The following is a 15,158-nucleotide window of genomic DNA, read 5'->3' as shown; positions in this document are numbered from 1 at the left end:
CCAAGGTTGGGGAACACTGCCATAGAGCAATGACTGTACTCTGTCATGGTCAAATTAGGATAACCATGCTTGGTTTCCAGAAATTCTTTGCTCATTCTGTTTGACTCCTCAAATTCATCAAGGATCCACACTGAAGTACAAAACTGGATACAATTTCCTCCTTAAAAGTCCTCATCTCTGCTCAGGAGCCAATTACTTCCTTTGTTTGCTCCCGAGAAAGTGCATAGCTACAAGTAGATAAGCAAATAAGTTATGTTATCTCTCAATATGTTCTCTTTCAAGGCAAATGCTAACTATTTCAATGACTTACTTCCAAGCATGCACATTTATAATGGCAATCTTATGCACACATACCTGGGAAAAGGCCCCACTGACCACAACGGGACTTCCCTCCAAGTAAGCATGCTGAGAATTATGCGTTAATCTGGATCACTACTAAATCAATGCTGCCAGAGTACATATTTGCCAGTTCCTCTACAACTGTATGCAAATATATTTCAAAAGGAAACCTGGTAGATAGTTTCAGGAAACCACAACATCTAAAGTATTGTGTGTGGTTATAGGGGTGCCTTCCCCAACCTGGTGTTCCCCAGATGCTACTAGACTCCAACTCCTATCAGCCCCAGACAGCCTGGGAGTTGGAGTCCAACAACATGGGGAGGAAAGCAGGTAAGCATTGGCAGGAAGCACAACCCACCTTAAGTGGACCACCTGTATCAGTTCTGCTCTCATACTTTCCAGAATAGAGTAGCAGATGGCAGTCCTACTAAAGCTGCCTGTCCTAAACAGGCTGGCAGCTTTGTTTTCTGCTGTAAGTCATGGAGGTGCTCATTCAGTTTCTATAATCCTGGCAGGAAACAGTGTCACTGGCATCTCTTTATTTTCATAAGAAACATGGGGAAAGGAGGAAAGACCCACCCCCACCCTCCAGGCCTCTTTCCTCTTGAGCAGTAGTGAAGAAAATCAGGCTCTTTCAAGTGATCTAATCCTTAACACACATGCACCTCCTGCCATCCTTTCAAGAGCTTTGATGGTCTACTGAAAAGCTTGAGCCTCCCCCCCCCCCCCATTCCTACATGGTTATCCAAGCACACTTATTGTCAAAGCCAGAGCCGTCTTTCCCATAGGGTTTAGTGGTGCGTTGAGGCAGGGCACCGGCCTCTCAGGGGCACCCCAGCAAGTGGGGGAGCTGCGTGGCTTTGCCGGCAACCTCCCCTTTCCCTGCATGCCCACCAGCTGTGCCCCACCAACCATAAGGCTGGCGGGCGTGCAGCTTCCCTTCCAAGCCTCTGCAGGGATCGCTCTCCCACAGTGGCATGGGGGAGAGTTGTGCCCCCCCCCCAATGGCTGGCAGTGTGCAGCTACGGCCACCCCAACTATATCCGTGGTAATTTGGGGGTGCTGGGCGGATATTTGCACCCCGACGCTGCATCTGCTAAGGACGGCCCTGGTCAAAGCAGAGTGATAAGAGTCACACACAAAGCAACTTGCTGTGATGGCCTGGGAATCTGATTCAGAGGCTGAACCTGAGGAGTCCCAGCCTGCACAGGAGTCCCCGCCTCCAGGGCCGGCTGAGCCGGGGCAGGGCCTTGAATCTGAAGCGTCTGCACCTGTGCCGGATCCTCAGGAGCAGGCAGCAGATGAATCCACTCTGGCTCCGGAGGTGACGGAGGACCCATTGCCTGCAAGTGTGCCTCTCCCAGCCCAGTCAGGGGGAGGTGAGGCTGCCTCTGGGTCCAGTAACCCTCCAGCCTCTCCTGAGCTGCAGAGGCTCAGGGCAGAGAGGCGGAGGGAACTGGGTTCTCTCAGGAGGAGTGCTCGCCTTAAGGCCAGGAGAGGTGGGTCACCTGTGGGCCGGGACTGCCCCTGGCCTCAGAGAAGATAAAGGCCAGTCAGCCCAGTCCCAGGTTGCAGGAGCAACGACATTGGAAACCTGCTTCTGCCAGCACCCAGACCTGTTTTTCCCGGAGTTCCCGACCACACCCGGCTTCTTGCTTTGGAGCCCGCTTCGCCCTTGGTGGACAGTCTCCAGACCCTCGGCCCAGGACCGGACTCTGACCATGCCTCATGGTAACCCCCGCCCCCCGGGACCAGCACACTTATGTTTACATTTTTTAAAAATCACAATCTATGCATGGCAGCTCCTGCATTGAGAATTTTGCAGAGAGCTAAAGGCCGAGTAGAAAGCAAGACTAAAAATCCCATGTGCAGCTCCCCCCAATGAAACCGAAAGTACCCTATGCAGCTGAAAAACTAGCCACCATCACAAACCACTTTGCTGCATTCCTGGAAGAGACAGAATTCTACACATGGAAGCCATCTTTGTAGCTCAGGACCCCATTTCCCCACCTTTGCAGGATATTTGTTACCTAGTAGCTAACCCAATGTTCCACTGGCTTCTAACATGGAATGAATTCCACAACAGACTCTATTACATCACCACCCCTATTTTCTCCCAAACCCAGCTCTCTACAAATATTCCTTAGACTAGAACCTTCCCCATCACTAAACAAACAGTACTTGTTAGGTTTCCTGCTATGCATTCTGGACAATGCTTCTTATTTCAAGCACAGAAAAAAATGCATCTTCAGTTTCAGAAAACACTTGAAAATGCAAAAGTGCTTATGGACATTTTGCTAGCCAGGAAACAAAAATGTGTCGTGAGTCAAAGTGAGTTAACCTGATGGGACCGGCCATTGGGGGTGGGATTACCAAAATCAGCACCAAGTGGGGGAATTCCTTCCTTCCCCAGGGCTACCATTAAGTAATCTTTCAGGGCTCTAGTATCAGAAAACTATGAGATGACATGAAGAGGAGCCAGATCAGTACTGTCCCTCGCATCAGGGGTGTTCACACATTACATTCAATGAGTGTACAATCAGTATACACATACAGTTGACCTGTATACTCAAAGTTTTTCACAGTCTGTGTACTCAACAGTTGAGCTGTACCAATGAACAAGCATGCCTTATTTCACACAAACACTTGCATGTGTGTAGTGACAGCTCATACCTACGGTCATCATAATGTGTGATGATGAACAATTTGGGAAGTAGTATAATTGGGAAGTAGTTGAATATTTTATCGTGGGGTTATCTTATATGCATCTTGGTCCCAAGACATCTATAAATAAGCTTATCTTCAACACCAATCCAGTTGATTCCTGCTGTTAGGCTACTCCTCTCTTCTCAAGTTTTACAAGCAGCCATGGCTTCCAAAGCAATTAGATTAGGGTTTTTATCATGTTTCAGGAGAGGTGCTCAGTCTGAGGAGGGGATTAATGAGGTTGATACAGACAGAGAATCATGCCAAGAACCAACTGTTTGGGGCGGTTTGAAGGGAAGCTCACTAGGAAGTGCAGCTCAACAAAAGATAATATGTAGTAGAGGATTAGTTAGCATATAGACTCAGCGCAATCCTATGCACGCTGATTCAGAAATAAACAAGCTGCCTACATCAGATCCCCCCCCCCCACTGACTCTTCCCTCCCAGTGCAGAAGAGGTTTCTTTTTGGGTTTTTTGTACGGGGAGGGGGGGCCTGCAGTAAGGAGGGATAGGAAAATCCCCTAGTAAAATACTGCATTGAATACTATCTTCTATACCCAAATACTAACCTCAGAAACAAGAATTACCCCATTAAGGCCTTTGACCAAAAGGTAACTAGTGACTCGAGGAGATGAAGCCACACAGATGTTTTTGTTCAGTTTCTTTATAAATGATACCACGTCTGAATTTAATGAGGATGGGTTTTCTTCACCTAGCACTGGCCATGAACTTCTCTAAACATCACTTTGTGACAATGACATGGGTCTCCTATCCTTCTATCATCTCACCTGTAAACTGCACTGGGTCACTTTTGCCATTAAAATCTTTGGAATATGACTAAGCCCTATTAAGTTGTTACTCGTGTGGAGGGCCAACGCGAGTACAAAGAAGGAGCCCTTGCCTTTAGTATTTATCCCCATTGTCACATGGCTGCTTCCCATGTGCTCAGGCAAATGTTTCCTGTGGAATTTAGAATCTTGATTGCTCAGGGTTCTAGATCAGATGAGAAGCCCACACAAGCACTAAACACATGGGAAACCCTTTATCTACTCATCTGTCCCACAGGAAGCCCTCTTTCTACTCCTCTGTCCATGGGTCCCATTCACTCATGTAACAACTGAACTGGGCTTATAACAACAGTGTAACTGGGCACTGAGAACAGTATCATAAATTGGTGATCTCCAGCATTGGCAGTTGGAAAAATATAAAAGGAGGATCAAGCAAGATTATTCCTTGCATAATAAATTCTAACAGACTAAGGGAGCAGGCTCATTGTACAGTATTAAACACTTTTAAAACAGAGTGGAAATAATAGTTATTAAAATATGATTATATGGAACTGAGATATGGTGTTTTCCTGGAGAGAAGGCACTAGAATTATTATTTTTTAAATTATTTTAGGAGTCCTTGCAGTCTTCTGGTTCTGATGAGACAGAACAAACAGGAATGATTCCAGTCTCCTTGTGTTTATTTAATTATTGGCATAAATGACTTCATCTCCTAGAAGACAGGCTCCTAGAGGTGTGGGCAAATTCACTTAATTTTTTTAAAAAAACCAACAACTTACTCCCCTTTCAGTGCCATCTTGATCCAATTACATGGTCTGCCTTTGAATTTTCTTAATGGATTATGGTTCATAGCTGCCAAAATGGTATTTAAATGGCACCTCAGAGGCATTTTTGTGCAGAGAGCTGTGTTCTTATCGACAAATGTTAAGAATGTGCTACGTTATGCATTGATAAAATCCCAGCACAGTTTGAAAAATTAGTTATTTGACTTCCCTACATTTGTTTTAAGGACAGTTCCAGCCCTCCTTTGCTGAGATGGCAACCAATGCCCTGCCCACTCTTTTAGATGTACCATATATGGCAGTGGTATTCAATCAGGGTGCTGTGGCACCCTGGGGTGCCTTGAATGATGGCCAGGGTGCCACGAGCTGCACTAGCCTCTGTCCCTTTCCTTCCCTCCCTCCTCTGATGCCCTCTCATGTTTCTACTTCCCCAAGGCTTGCATGGCTGTTTGTTGCAGCAGCCCTGGCTACAAGCTCCCCAGGCAAACGATACCTCTGGGGCTGGCCATGGGGTGCTGGTTGCCAAGAGCTGAGGCAGCCTTGGAGTAAGCAAGCAGGCAGGCAAGGCAACCCATCCAGCTAGTCCACCAGCCCTTGCTGTTGGGAATGGACAGACAAGTGGGAGGCCAGGCACACAGGCAGCTGCTGCCTCCCAAGGTAAGGTGCTGGACTCACATTTGTCTTTGGCCAGACTCCATTGGGACACTAAGGCTGGGGGCATCCTCTTCCCAGGCCCTTGTTGGGCAGTGTGAGGAGACACTTCTCTTTGGGGAAGTGGGGGAGAGGAGGGGAGTTCAGAGACCAAGGACGGCAGCAGCGGCTGCCCAGAGGACTCTCAAGGAGAGGAGGCTGAGGGAACAGTCCACAAGGGAAGGTGTTCAAAAAAGGGTGAGAGACTGCCAGGTATGCAGGCAAAGGGTGACATAACTGGGCACCTGAGCCCCAAAGGGGTGCCAAGGGAGCCATGGACTGAAAAAGGCTGAAAACTTCTGCTTTATGGGAAAGTGACTTTTGACTGACATTTCTGCATCTGTAGGGAGAAAACAACTGGACATTCCACACTACCTACTCTTTTGTCTTAATTTTGAGGGCAAATGCAGAAGAACTTTCTTCTTCAATTGTTAGAAATATGGCAAACACTGGTTAAAGCAGAAGAAAAGAAAATATTTATTGACCAGCAAAAATGAGATTAATTTAACAGTGGCCACCTTTGCTCTGGCAGATGAAAAGCAGTGGCAAACATTTTCTGATTACTATATAGCCAAACTCCAGTTTGGACACCTGTTTTGAGTGTTACTTGACAAAGGATTGAACTAGTGAAATGCTTATTTTAGGCTGCAATAACACTTATCTGGGAGTAAGACCCACTGAACTCAGTAGAGCCTTTCTCTTAGTAGACATTGCACTGTTAATGAGATACATGCACACTTAAAAGTATTTAACATGATTACATTCTTGTGTTATTCTCTTGTTATTATTGGTTCCTTGTTATTAAGTTTTACAGGTTTTTGTATGTTTGGTGTTTGGTTTTACCAATTGGTTTTTATTGTATGCTTGTAATTAATTTTTTTTCTTCTTATTTTGATCTGTTAGTTGGCATTATGGCCAATGGCTGAAACAAAGAAAGCACAACCCAACTGAGTATTCACACAACACATCTTTAGCCTCTTGCCATGAAGAGCAATTAATTCTTTCCAGCATATTTCTGACTTCTAATGGATATACTAGGTAAATGCTCTGCTAACATGCTTGCATGCTTCCCGTTTTTTAATTATGATGCACAAATGATAACCTATGTACAATTCTACTACTTGCTGCAATTTAACACCTTTATTGTAAAAGCACTGGGTTGGCACTAACAGCACAACCCTACTCATGTCTATTAAGAAGTAAACCCCACTGCTTTCAATGGGACTTATTCCCAGTAAGTGGGTATAGGATTGCATCGTAAGTGTATTATAAAGCTACTAGCTTCAATACACTGACCTTTTAGCTATTTCAACTAATGTTACTTGATTAGTGGTAGACATAGATCATGCCCACAAAAAGGCTACTTGGCATCAAATGAAGAGAAAGCTACTAAAAGCTAGAGATGGAGATGGGAAATACATGCACTATGAACATCCTTTTCAAACGGCTTCATTAAAACAGTCAGAAAAGAATCGCAATTGCACAATGAAGCCCAAAAAAGACATCAGAAGGCAGCAAATGAACAAAAAGGGTCCTCAGCATCTACAATAAATCACTTGTATTGGAAGATACAAGATAAGGAGTCCCATCATATCTGGAATATGCTGGAACAGCTCTTAAAAGATGATAGAGAATTAATTTACAAAATACCTAAAGTAGGGTCCTTCAGTGTTTTTATTCACATCTTCTACCCACTTAGCTACATTATATTCTGTTTTGAACCATGGGCTTAAATACCTGCGAAAAGCAATGGAAGGAACAGAGAAAGCAGAAGAAGAATAAAGAAATATCTGGTAACACACAGCAGCATAAGCTCAGTTTGGCTGTTTTACATCCTTCAAATGCCAAGGACTGTCTTAAATAAATCAGTGTGGAATCTGGGTGAAGAAAATCCGAGCCACGGGGGTTCAAAATGAATTCCCTTGGAAGCGGAGGCTTACATTTGCAATTTACTTTTGCCTTGAGAGAGAGAACTACCCATCTCTTAAATCTCTAAATCTCGGTCTGGATGCAAACAGACTTAGAAGCACTGAATCTGCCCAGTGGGGAAGTATGCAAGAGACAGGTGCTGCAGCAACTGCCCTTCCAAAGTGAGGACTACTTTAATCTCTTATAAGCACCTCCTGGAAGCTTCAGGCAAGTCGTTTTGTCTCAGTGCTGTGTCTTTAACCTAACTTATACAGAAAGCAAATGTTCTCTGCCTTGCACCACAGGTCAGGAGTACATAAATATAGGCAGACCACCTTGGATACTTGCAGGTTGATCTGAGAAAAGGCAGCTAAGAGATGGGTCCCTCTCTTACACCAGGGGCTGAAGATTACGGTCTTGGGGACTCTTTCATGTCCATGGTTGCAAATAAACCAGGTTCTGCCAGTTAAATGACAGGAAATGTTACTGACTTGCAGTCACATGTGGGTTCTTTGGTGCACATAAGTCTGCCTAAAACACAAGAAGCTGTTTTTGCATTGCAGCACAAGCTGTGTACCCAGAGGCTCACCACACACTGCTCTTTCTTCATGTTGCTGGCAATATGTGGAAGACCGTAGTGAGATGAAGAAACAGATTATTCTGTGCAGTGAACTGCACGCAAACAAAACAGCTGCCATGTGGTAGCAATCTACTGGACAGAACTGTTCGGCCTACAGACCTCTGCACAATTGCATGGGAATAATTCCCAGTTAACTCATGGGGTTTACTTCTGAGTAGCCTTTGTTTGCAGCACAAAGACTGGGCTGCACTACACTTGTGACTCTTATAAGTGCGCAATTGCCCGTGCAACTTGAATATAGCCTTTGACCAATATGCATGGATCCTTCCCAAAGCCCTTTCCTGGTCAACACTATGTGCAAGACATTTCTCACAGTATTAAAATATATATATATCCAGACTGAACCTAACAACCATTGTTTTATCAATGGAAAGTATATTCTACTTTGTCCTCTCTTTGCAGCACAGATTACATGAGTACTTGTTTGATAAAATTTACTACTGCTACATTAATATTGCTACCTGTTTAAAAAGTCAATGAAGTGCAGGGACAAACTGGTAACGCCAATGTGGGGTAGTGGTTAGAGCGTTGGGACTAGAACGGAAGGGAGCTGGGCTCAAATTCCCCCTCACCCAGGAAGCTCACTATGTGACCTTGAGCCAGGCACTGTCAGCCTAACCTATCTCACAGGATTGTTGTTAGGATGAAATGGGTGGTGGAGGCAGGAGAAATATGTGTGCCACTTTGGGCTCCTCCTTAAAGAAAAGATGGGGCATTAATTATATGCAATAAATATTCTTCATAAATTACTTTTAAATCCACCTACAGCTGACACTAAGCCAGAGACTCCATGACCTTGCTACTGCTGCAAGTTATAGCATATTAAATGACATCATGTAATCTGACTCTGGAGAATGTCAGGATTTATTTCATAGAAAAACCATTTCCCAGGTCTTCACAATTGTGGAGAAAAATGCACTGCTACCCTCAGAGGAATCTCAACAGGGCTTCCAGAGAGAAGGGCAGGAAAACAACAACAACCCCAACTTCCTCTTTGTCCCCTGCCCCAACCATTAGTCTCTGTTTATCAATGTGTATCTCGCAATCTACACCAATCTTCCCATTCACTAAGCCACTAGGTGGCAATGTTTTGGGTGAACCATTTTTAGCTTGTGTGGAACGTGGGCTTTCAATAGAAATAAAAATCAGATGGTGAATTTATTATATCCAATAATCAAACACTGTTTGCATCATTCTGCCTAAGCTGCGTAACTCTCCCACCCACTCACCCCAACCACATAAGCACAGGCATCGCTTCAATTCTCTATCAGCTGTAATTGCTTCTAATTAGTCTACTTACTTTCAACAGCAAGTTGAAAACTAGGAGTGCTTTATGTTTTCCATCTCGGTTCCTAATTAAAAAGTAAAAGTTCAAAGCACAGCCGCAAGACAAATTTGCTAGCGAAGCAATGGGCTCATGGGCAAGACATTATGCGCTGGTTCTTATCTTGCAGTTTTAGTGGGCTTGTGTGAGAGCAAATGACAAACCTTTAACCTACACTTTTTATTGTAAAGGCTCGTTTGGTAACCATGAAGCACTCCTGATCTGGATTTTACAATGAGAAAAGAGAAAGTTATCACGGCAACAAAGCATGCAATGGTTGTACAAGACTTCTGAGGCTTCTTCGCCCCAGGTACACACACTTGAGCTTCTATTATTTCTGAGCAACCTGAAACAGTAGTTTTTTAACATCATGCCAGGTTGCAGAATGAAACCAAGAGGGGCAGAGCAATCTCTGTGGGGGTTAACTGTGCATCGGTCATCATTGATATAGTATAACCCATCAGATCAAATGGTAAAACTTTGCTTAAAACGAAAAAGAAACAACTTCTTAAGCCTACAAAACTTAAAACCAGTGGCTTGATTTGGCTTGCAGCACAACATGCAACAATGCAGAAGTCCCAGGTCTTATAAGACTGGGGGGCAGGGGGGATTACATACATCAGGCCAGCAAGGAGGAGGGCTTAGCTAGCGCTGCCATCAGCAATCAAAGGCGGGCTTGGGGGTATTTTGCCACAGTGATACTTTTGGGATAAAAACACTTTTAATGGGATAAAAAAAAAAGTTGCCCCAAATGGAAGGGCACTTAGGACTGACCTGTGATCCCGATCCCTTGTCTGGGGGTGGTGAGAACCCCTGTGGCTTATGCCTTGGGGTGGGATTTGGTTGGTGTGGGAAAGCCCAGGCTCAGAAGCATGGGATGCTCTGCTGCAAAAACACAATATATAATAGGGGTGGGGAAAATCTAAGCCAAAGTTTATATCATTTATAACAATGAGGAAGATGCACACCTATAGAGGCAAAGTTAGTACAAATAAACAAAGGAATGGCTACCCGGGAAAGGAGTTCACTGGGACATGCTTTAACACATGCTCCTATGCCAACACTCAGGGTCTTGGTGTTAATGGTCAAAACTGTTGTTCTACCCATTTAAGTTTGCAGAAAACTCTGGAACGTTAATGTCTCATCTTTGCAAAACTACGGAAGTAAAATACACTTTACTGGGCCAGTAGGAAAATAGCCCCACAGAAATTGTCAACTATGGAAGTTCTCTTTTGCTCCACTAACACGATACCATGCAAGCAAAATGACCGCTTGGTCTGTTTTGTGTAACACTGATCTTAGGGACCAATATGGCAATAAAACTATGCATTTCCAGCGGTCATTAATCAACTCCTCTAAAGGGATCAGGATCATTACCCCCATTACCACCAAGACCAGTTTGCTTTAATGACTCTGTAGCCTTGGGGAGTGGTCATCTTATATCCATGTAGTTAACCTTTCACCAGGAATGCTGCAATGCACAGCAGCACAGAGACACCAGTTCTCCAGATATTGACAACTTCTCTTTTGGCTCATTTTGGATGTCATTTGCGTTCAGATCACACTACTTCACAGGTTGTGGCAAGCACATGAACACATAAAATATACGTTGCCATACGTGGATTGTTCATTCCGTACAGCATGTATCAGTAGATGGCATTGCACAAACAAAGCAAACTGTTTTAAGTAAGTCTTATTTAGCAATACGTAGTTCTCTAACGAAAGTATATAGCTGAAAGTAATACGAAACTTCCAAGCAAATTAACACATAGGAAAGCATCTTCCTTTTACAGAGAAGGGCTTCCTGAACTCCTGGCACCTTGGGAAACTAAAATGGTTATCCAATGTTATTTAAACTAATTTACTAAAATGTGCATCTAATGGGATACAAACCATATCCAGAATAAGGAAAAAACCAGATAACAGAAATTGAGGTAAGCTATGTTGTATATTTATTTATCTTGCAGAATGCTACACCAGGGTAGCCAACCCTCCAGAGGTCGCTAGAGTACAATCCCCATCACCCATGACCACTGGCCATGTACTCTTGGGCTGATGGGAGTTGTAGTCCAACAACATATGTAGGGTAACATGTTGGCTGCTCCCGCTGATTAGGTAGAGAAGTTTACTGTGGAATGTATTAGATGATTTCCAATGTGTCCTCAACAGGTCTCCCTGAATAACATTTGCCCTAAATGTGAAAGTTAACATGAAGAATAGTACATTTTGAAACCTTACATCTGAACTCTGAATTAGTGCTGCCGTCTAAATCTCTTCTCCCCACTTCCCCCAGTTGCAAGATGGCATTAAATATCCACTTTCATTGGTAGTGAAACACACCTGGATGTCAAATCAGGGACTTTCTTCCCATGCAGGTTAACAGGCAGCAGTAAACAGGTGTGGGGAATAGTGCAGCACACAAAGGTGAGAAGGTGTGGGGCTTCTAGTTAACAGGGGGGACAAAACTGCAATGGGAAAGCCTGCTTCACTGCCCATCCTGCTAAGGAGAATACATTTAACAAGCTAGAAGTACTTCTTAGGGCCAAGCTAGATGCAGTGCAGTGCAGGCAAGTGGGTGATTAACCCTTCAACCCTGCACAGCTTTGCCAACAACATAAAAGCCCTTCGCCCTGGTTCCTTTCCTCTCGTCCCCAAGGTGACACTGAAGCATCTCTGGAGGGGAGATTGACAGATATGCAAATAGCAGATGGGAGGAGTGAGGATTTCCATTGGGGAAATGCTGCAAGGGGAGCCCCCTCCCCCCGGTTTCTTGTTGACAAACTGCCCAAAATCTGCCCTGAATCCAAATAACAGACTTTTAAAAAAAAACTTATGGAGGAGCTAGTTACCACTGGTAAGTACTGCCTAGGTGAGGGGGGAACCGACAAATTTTCAAAAACAAAAGCAATTTTTAAAAACACATGGTCAAAATAAAAACCTGTTGCCACACCATTTAATAAAGACTCTCCTCCCTGCAAGAGAGGGGAGTGGTTGTGGGCGGGAGCCCGAGCACCGCCCCTAGCAGGGGGCATTAGCCCCCTGCCATCACCTCACCTGGCTGGCGCCCACGCCCCCCAGCAGGCATCCAACCAGGTGCCTCAGGGGGGCGTGTTCAGCAGCCTTTTGCTGCGGCGGCAGCCTTCGCCCGGCCTCATTCTTCGTCCTCTCACCACGAGTACTTTCAGTGAGTCTAGAAGTACTTTCAGTGAGTCTAGAAGCCTCCTGGTTCAAATATGTAGCAGGAAGGAACTGAAACAGAAATAGTTGGATACTCTTTCGGTTTGGGTTTTCAACTAGAAGGTCAAACTTACTCAGTGGAATTAGAGCGTGGCCTAAATCTTTTGCCTTTGACTTTCTTCCTGTTGCCGCCTATATTACCTGAAATAAGACCAAAGGATAAGTCAGTGGAAAACAATACGATGGAACCAAGGAAAGTAGCATGCTAGAAGTCATTTGCATTGACTTTTATTCTCCCTTTCTTTCTCCTCCACCCTGAAGTAGTAATACGACCTACCTGCAGATACAAGGGACTGAACTTAAGACTTTATATGTGCAAAGCATGTACTCTGAACTTTGGCATTGTAGGTATAGCTACAGCATGCTGGTTGACAGCATCTACTCTGCAATGGTTATGAATACTGCTGACGCGATGGTCATTCTCACCTTGCCATGAGTTACTCCTGGGTCGCCCATTCTGACAGATGTCCGAAAGGTTCTTTGCATCTTGGATTCTTTCACTCCATGAATGAGATAATCCGTTTGACCTGGAGTAAATGGTAAGACTTGCATGAGCTGGCTGGTTTGGGTACATAAAGCATCTATTAAGGACATCATTAAGGACATCTATCTATTAGAGCATCTATTAAGGACATCATTAAGGACATCTATTAAGGACATCATTCATGAACTTTTAAGTTGAGGATTACTTAAAGGTCTGTTTACAATACCCAAAATATCTGCCTAAATCAGCAGTCCGGGAAAAGTCTAGTTAAATTTCACTTCTGCTCCTACAACTGTTCCTATTCATTCCCTAAAATAGTGTGCACATTGCTACATATCTACTCAGGACACATTCATAAACCCATTTCTAACTGAATTTCTAAGGGCATCTATTTAACATGTCCCATTTTCAGATTCTAGACCTTTCTAGTTATGTTAGTCTATGTGGGATATCTCACTTATTTGGCAGACAAGGATGACTGTCAAATAATTTGGCAGGCTCATGAACACAATGGCAGGTGAGAGGCTGCATTATTGCACTCAGAGGTGCAAATATTTGGATGCTGGGTCATCACTGGTGCCTTTACAACTGGCTCAGAGGAGATGTGTACACAGGTCATCTAGAAACAAAAGAAGAAAGCAAGTTTCTTCTACACCCGGCAGAAGTGCAACCTAGTCCTTCTCCTTTCCCACTTAGTTTCTTCAGACCTTCTCCAACCTGGTGTCCTCTAAATGTTTTGGACTACAACTCCCATCAGTCCCAGCCAGCATGGTTGTTGATGAAGGATGATGGGAGTTGATGTCCAAAAGCTCTGGAGGTCACCAAATTAAGGAAGGCTGCCTTAGAGGGTCAAGCTTGGAGCAGCAGGAGGATCTTGCAAGGGAGAAAATGATTTCTTCCTTTCCCAGGTTGCGTTCTCTCTGTCCATCTTGTTTCTCCAGAGGAAAACTAAGCTGGAAGAGACTTACTTTCTCATGTAAGTTCTGGAACTCAAACCTGCTTATGAAGCTCATTCTCTGAGATGGCTTATGCAAACCTGGTTAAATCCTAGGTTTTGCACATCCACAAAAAAACGCACGTTATCCCAATTCCATCTGTCCTGCCACTTGATTTTTTAAAAAATGTATTATTTAATTTGACAAAAATGATATTCCAACTGAAGCACTGAGCAGTATATAAGATATATTAAAATCATCAATAAAAATTGTAAGTTCAAAAAATAATTAAAACTGACAGTGAAAGAGATTAAAACACGTCAGCATCTATGTGCCTGGACAGACTTGCCTAAACTACTTTTATTTTTTTAACAAAATTTATATAGATCATAGATAAGCATCCTTTATACCTTAGAACCTTTCCTCTTGCATAAATAAGACAAAATGGCATGGGTTGGATCCAACCAAAGTCAGCTGAATCACCTGACTTTGAAATCAAGTGGTGTTAATTTAAGCCATGACTAACTTGTCCCATTGATTTTGTCTGAATCCAGCCCCATATTTCTCTTGATTTTTCTAATCTTTTTTCCTTGTGCAATTTTTTATTAATATGTAAGATATGAAGGACTGCATCCAACAGAACTTTCCCCCCTGCTCATTAGTCCAACTATTGTAGTCTGAAACTTCTGTGAAGGTAAATTTCCTGCCTGATACTAAGCACTCATAATATAGGCCATGCCAGTTTTAAACCTACGTAGGTTTACAGGTAACTGACAAGAGATACTCTTTGTCCTAATGTAGACAGACCTTAAGAGTTTCATACCATTATACAATAAAGAACAAACAAGTGGTTGAAATGAGGAATCAATGGAAATGGGCGGGGGGGGGGGGAATGACACACAACATTATACAATGGAATTTAAGCAATGCCCAATTTAAAAGTCAAGCTTCATATAATGAACAAAATTTTGCTCCCTTATGTGGAAACAAAATCTAAATAAGACAAAATATCAGGAAACTGGTTTTCCCAAAAATTCTGTTATATTTAGGCATTCAAGAAGTTCAACTGCAGATGGATATGCAGCTTTGAAGATTATTCTCAGAAAAATCAACATTTTAATCCTTCCACAAACATAAACCCTCAGTCAAGAAACTGGATGTTGACTTAGGAGTTACTTTTCAAGTTGACATCTGCCATGCAAAAATTAAAGAGAATCTCACAAAGGTATAAAAACCCTCAGTATTAAACAGACATTTGCATCGGCATTACGTATGCATCACTAAGCTACTACATTCACAACTTTGAATCTGAGGAGCAAATTTCC

At 43.4% G+C, this 15,158-nt stretch overlaps 1 protein-coding gene and 1 long non-coding RNA gene across 14 annotated transcripts in view; one reads left to right on the top strand and one right to left on the bottom strand.

Annotated features, from left to right (window-relative positions):
• ADAM22 (ADAM metallopeptidase domain 22) overlaps positions 1 to 15,158 on the bottom strand; it is a 122,579-nt gene that overhangs the window by 7,831 nt on the left and 99,590 nt on the right. For 5 of the 13 annotated variants that reach the window (XM_079948273.1, XM_079948279.1, XM_079948278.1 and 2 more), the window contains 4 exons: positions 12,841 to 12,941; positions 12,489 to 12,555; positions 9,952 to 10,062; positions 6,956 to 7,042 (listed from right to left, as the gene is read on the bottom strand). In XM_079948273.1, coding sequence (XP_079804399.1) covers positions 6,956 to 7,042; positions 9,952 to 10,062; positions 12,489 to 12,555; positions 12,841 to 12,941 — 366 coding nt within the window. Of the gene's footprint in view, positions 1 to 6,955; positions 7,043 to 9,352; positions 9,400 to 9,951; positions 10,063 to 12,488; positions 12,556 to 12,840; positions 12,942 to 15,158 lie in introns of all 13 variants that reach the window. The other 8 variants (XM_079948283.1, XM_079948274.1, XM_079948277.1 and 5 more) reach the window with 4 other exon arrangements.
• LOC307200058 lies at positions 26 to 9,941 on the top strand. The gene is made up of 3 exons (XR_013832309.1): positions 26 to 669; positions 6,209 to 6,343; positions 9,369 to 9,941. It is a non-coding gene; the product is annotated as an uncharacterized lncRNA (long non-coding RNA).

Source organism: Podarcis cretensis, assembly GCF_951804945.1.
Source record: "Podarcis cretensis genome assembly, chromosome: 12".
Taxonomy (NCBI): domain Eukaryota; kingdom Metazoa; phylum Chordata; class Lepidosauria; order Squamata; family Lacertidae; genus Podarcis; species Podarcis cretensis.
The sequence above is the reverse complement of the archived record's forward strand: the minus strand, read 5'-3'. Positions and strand labels throughout refer to the sequence as shown.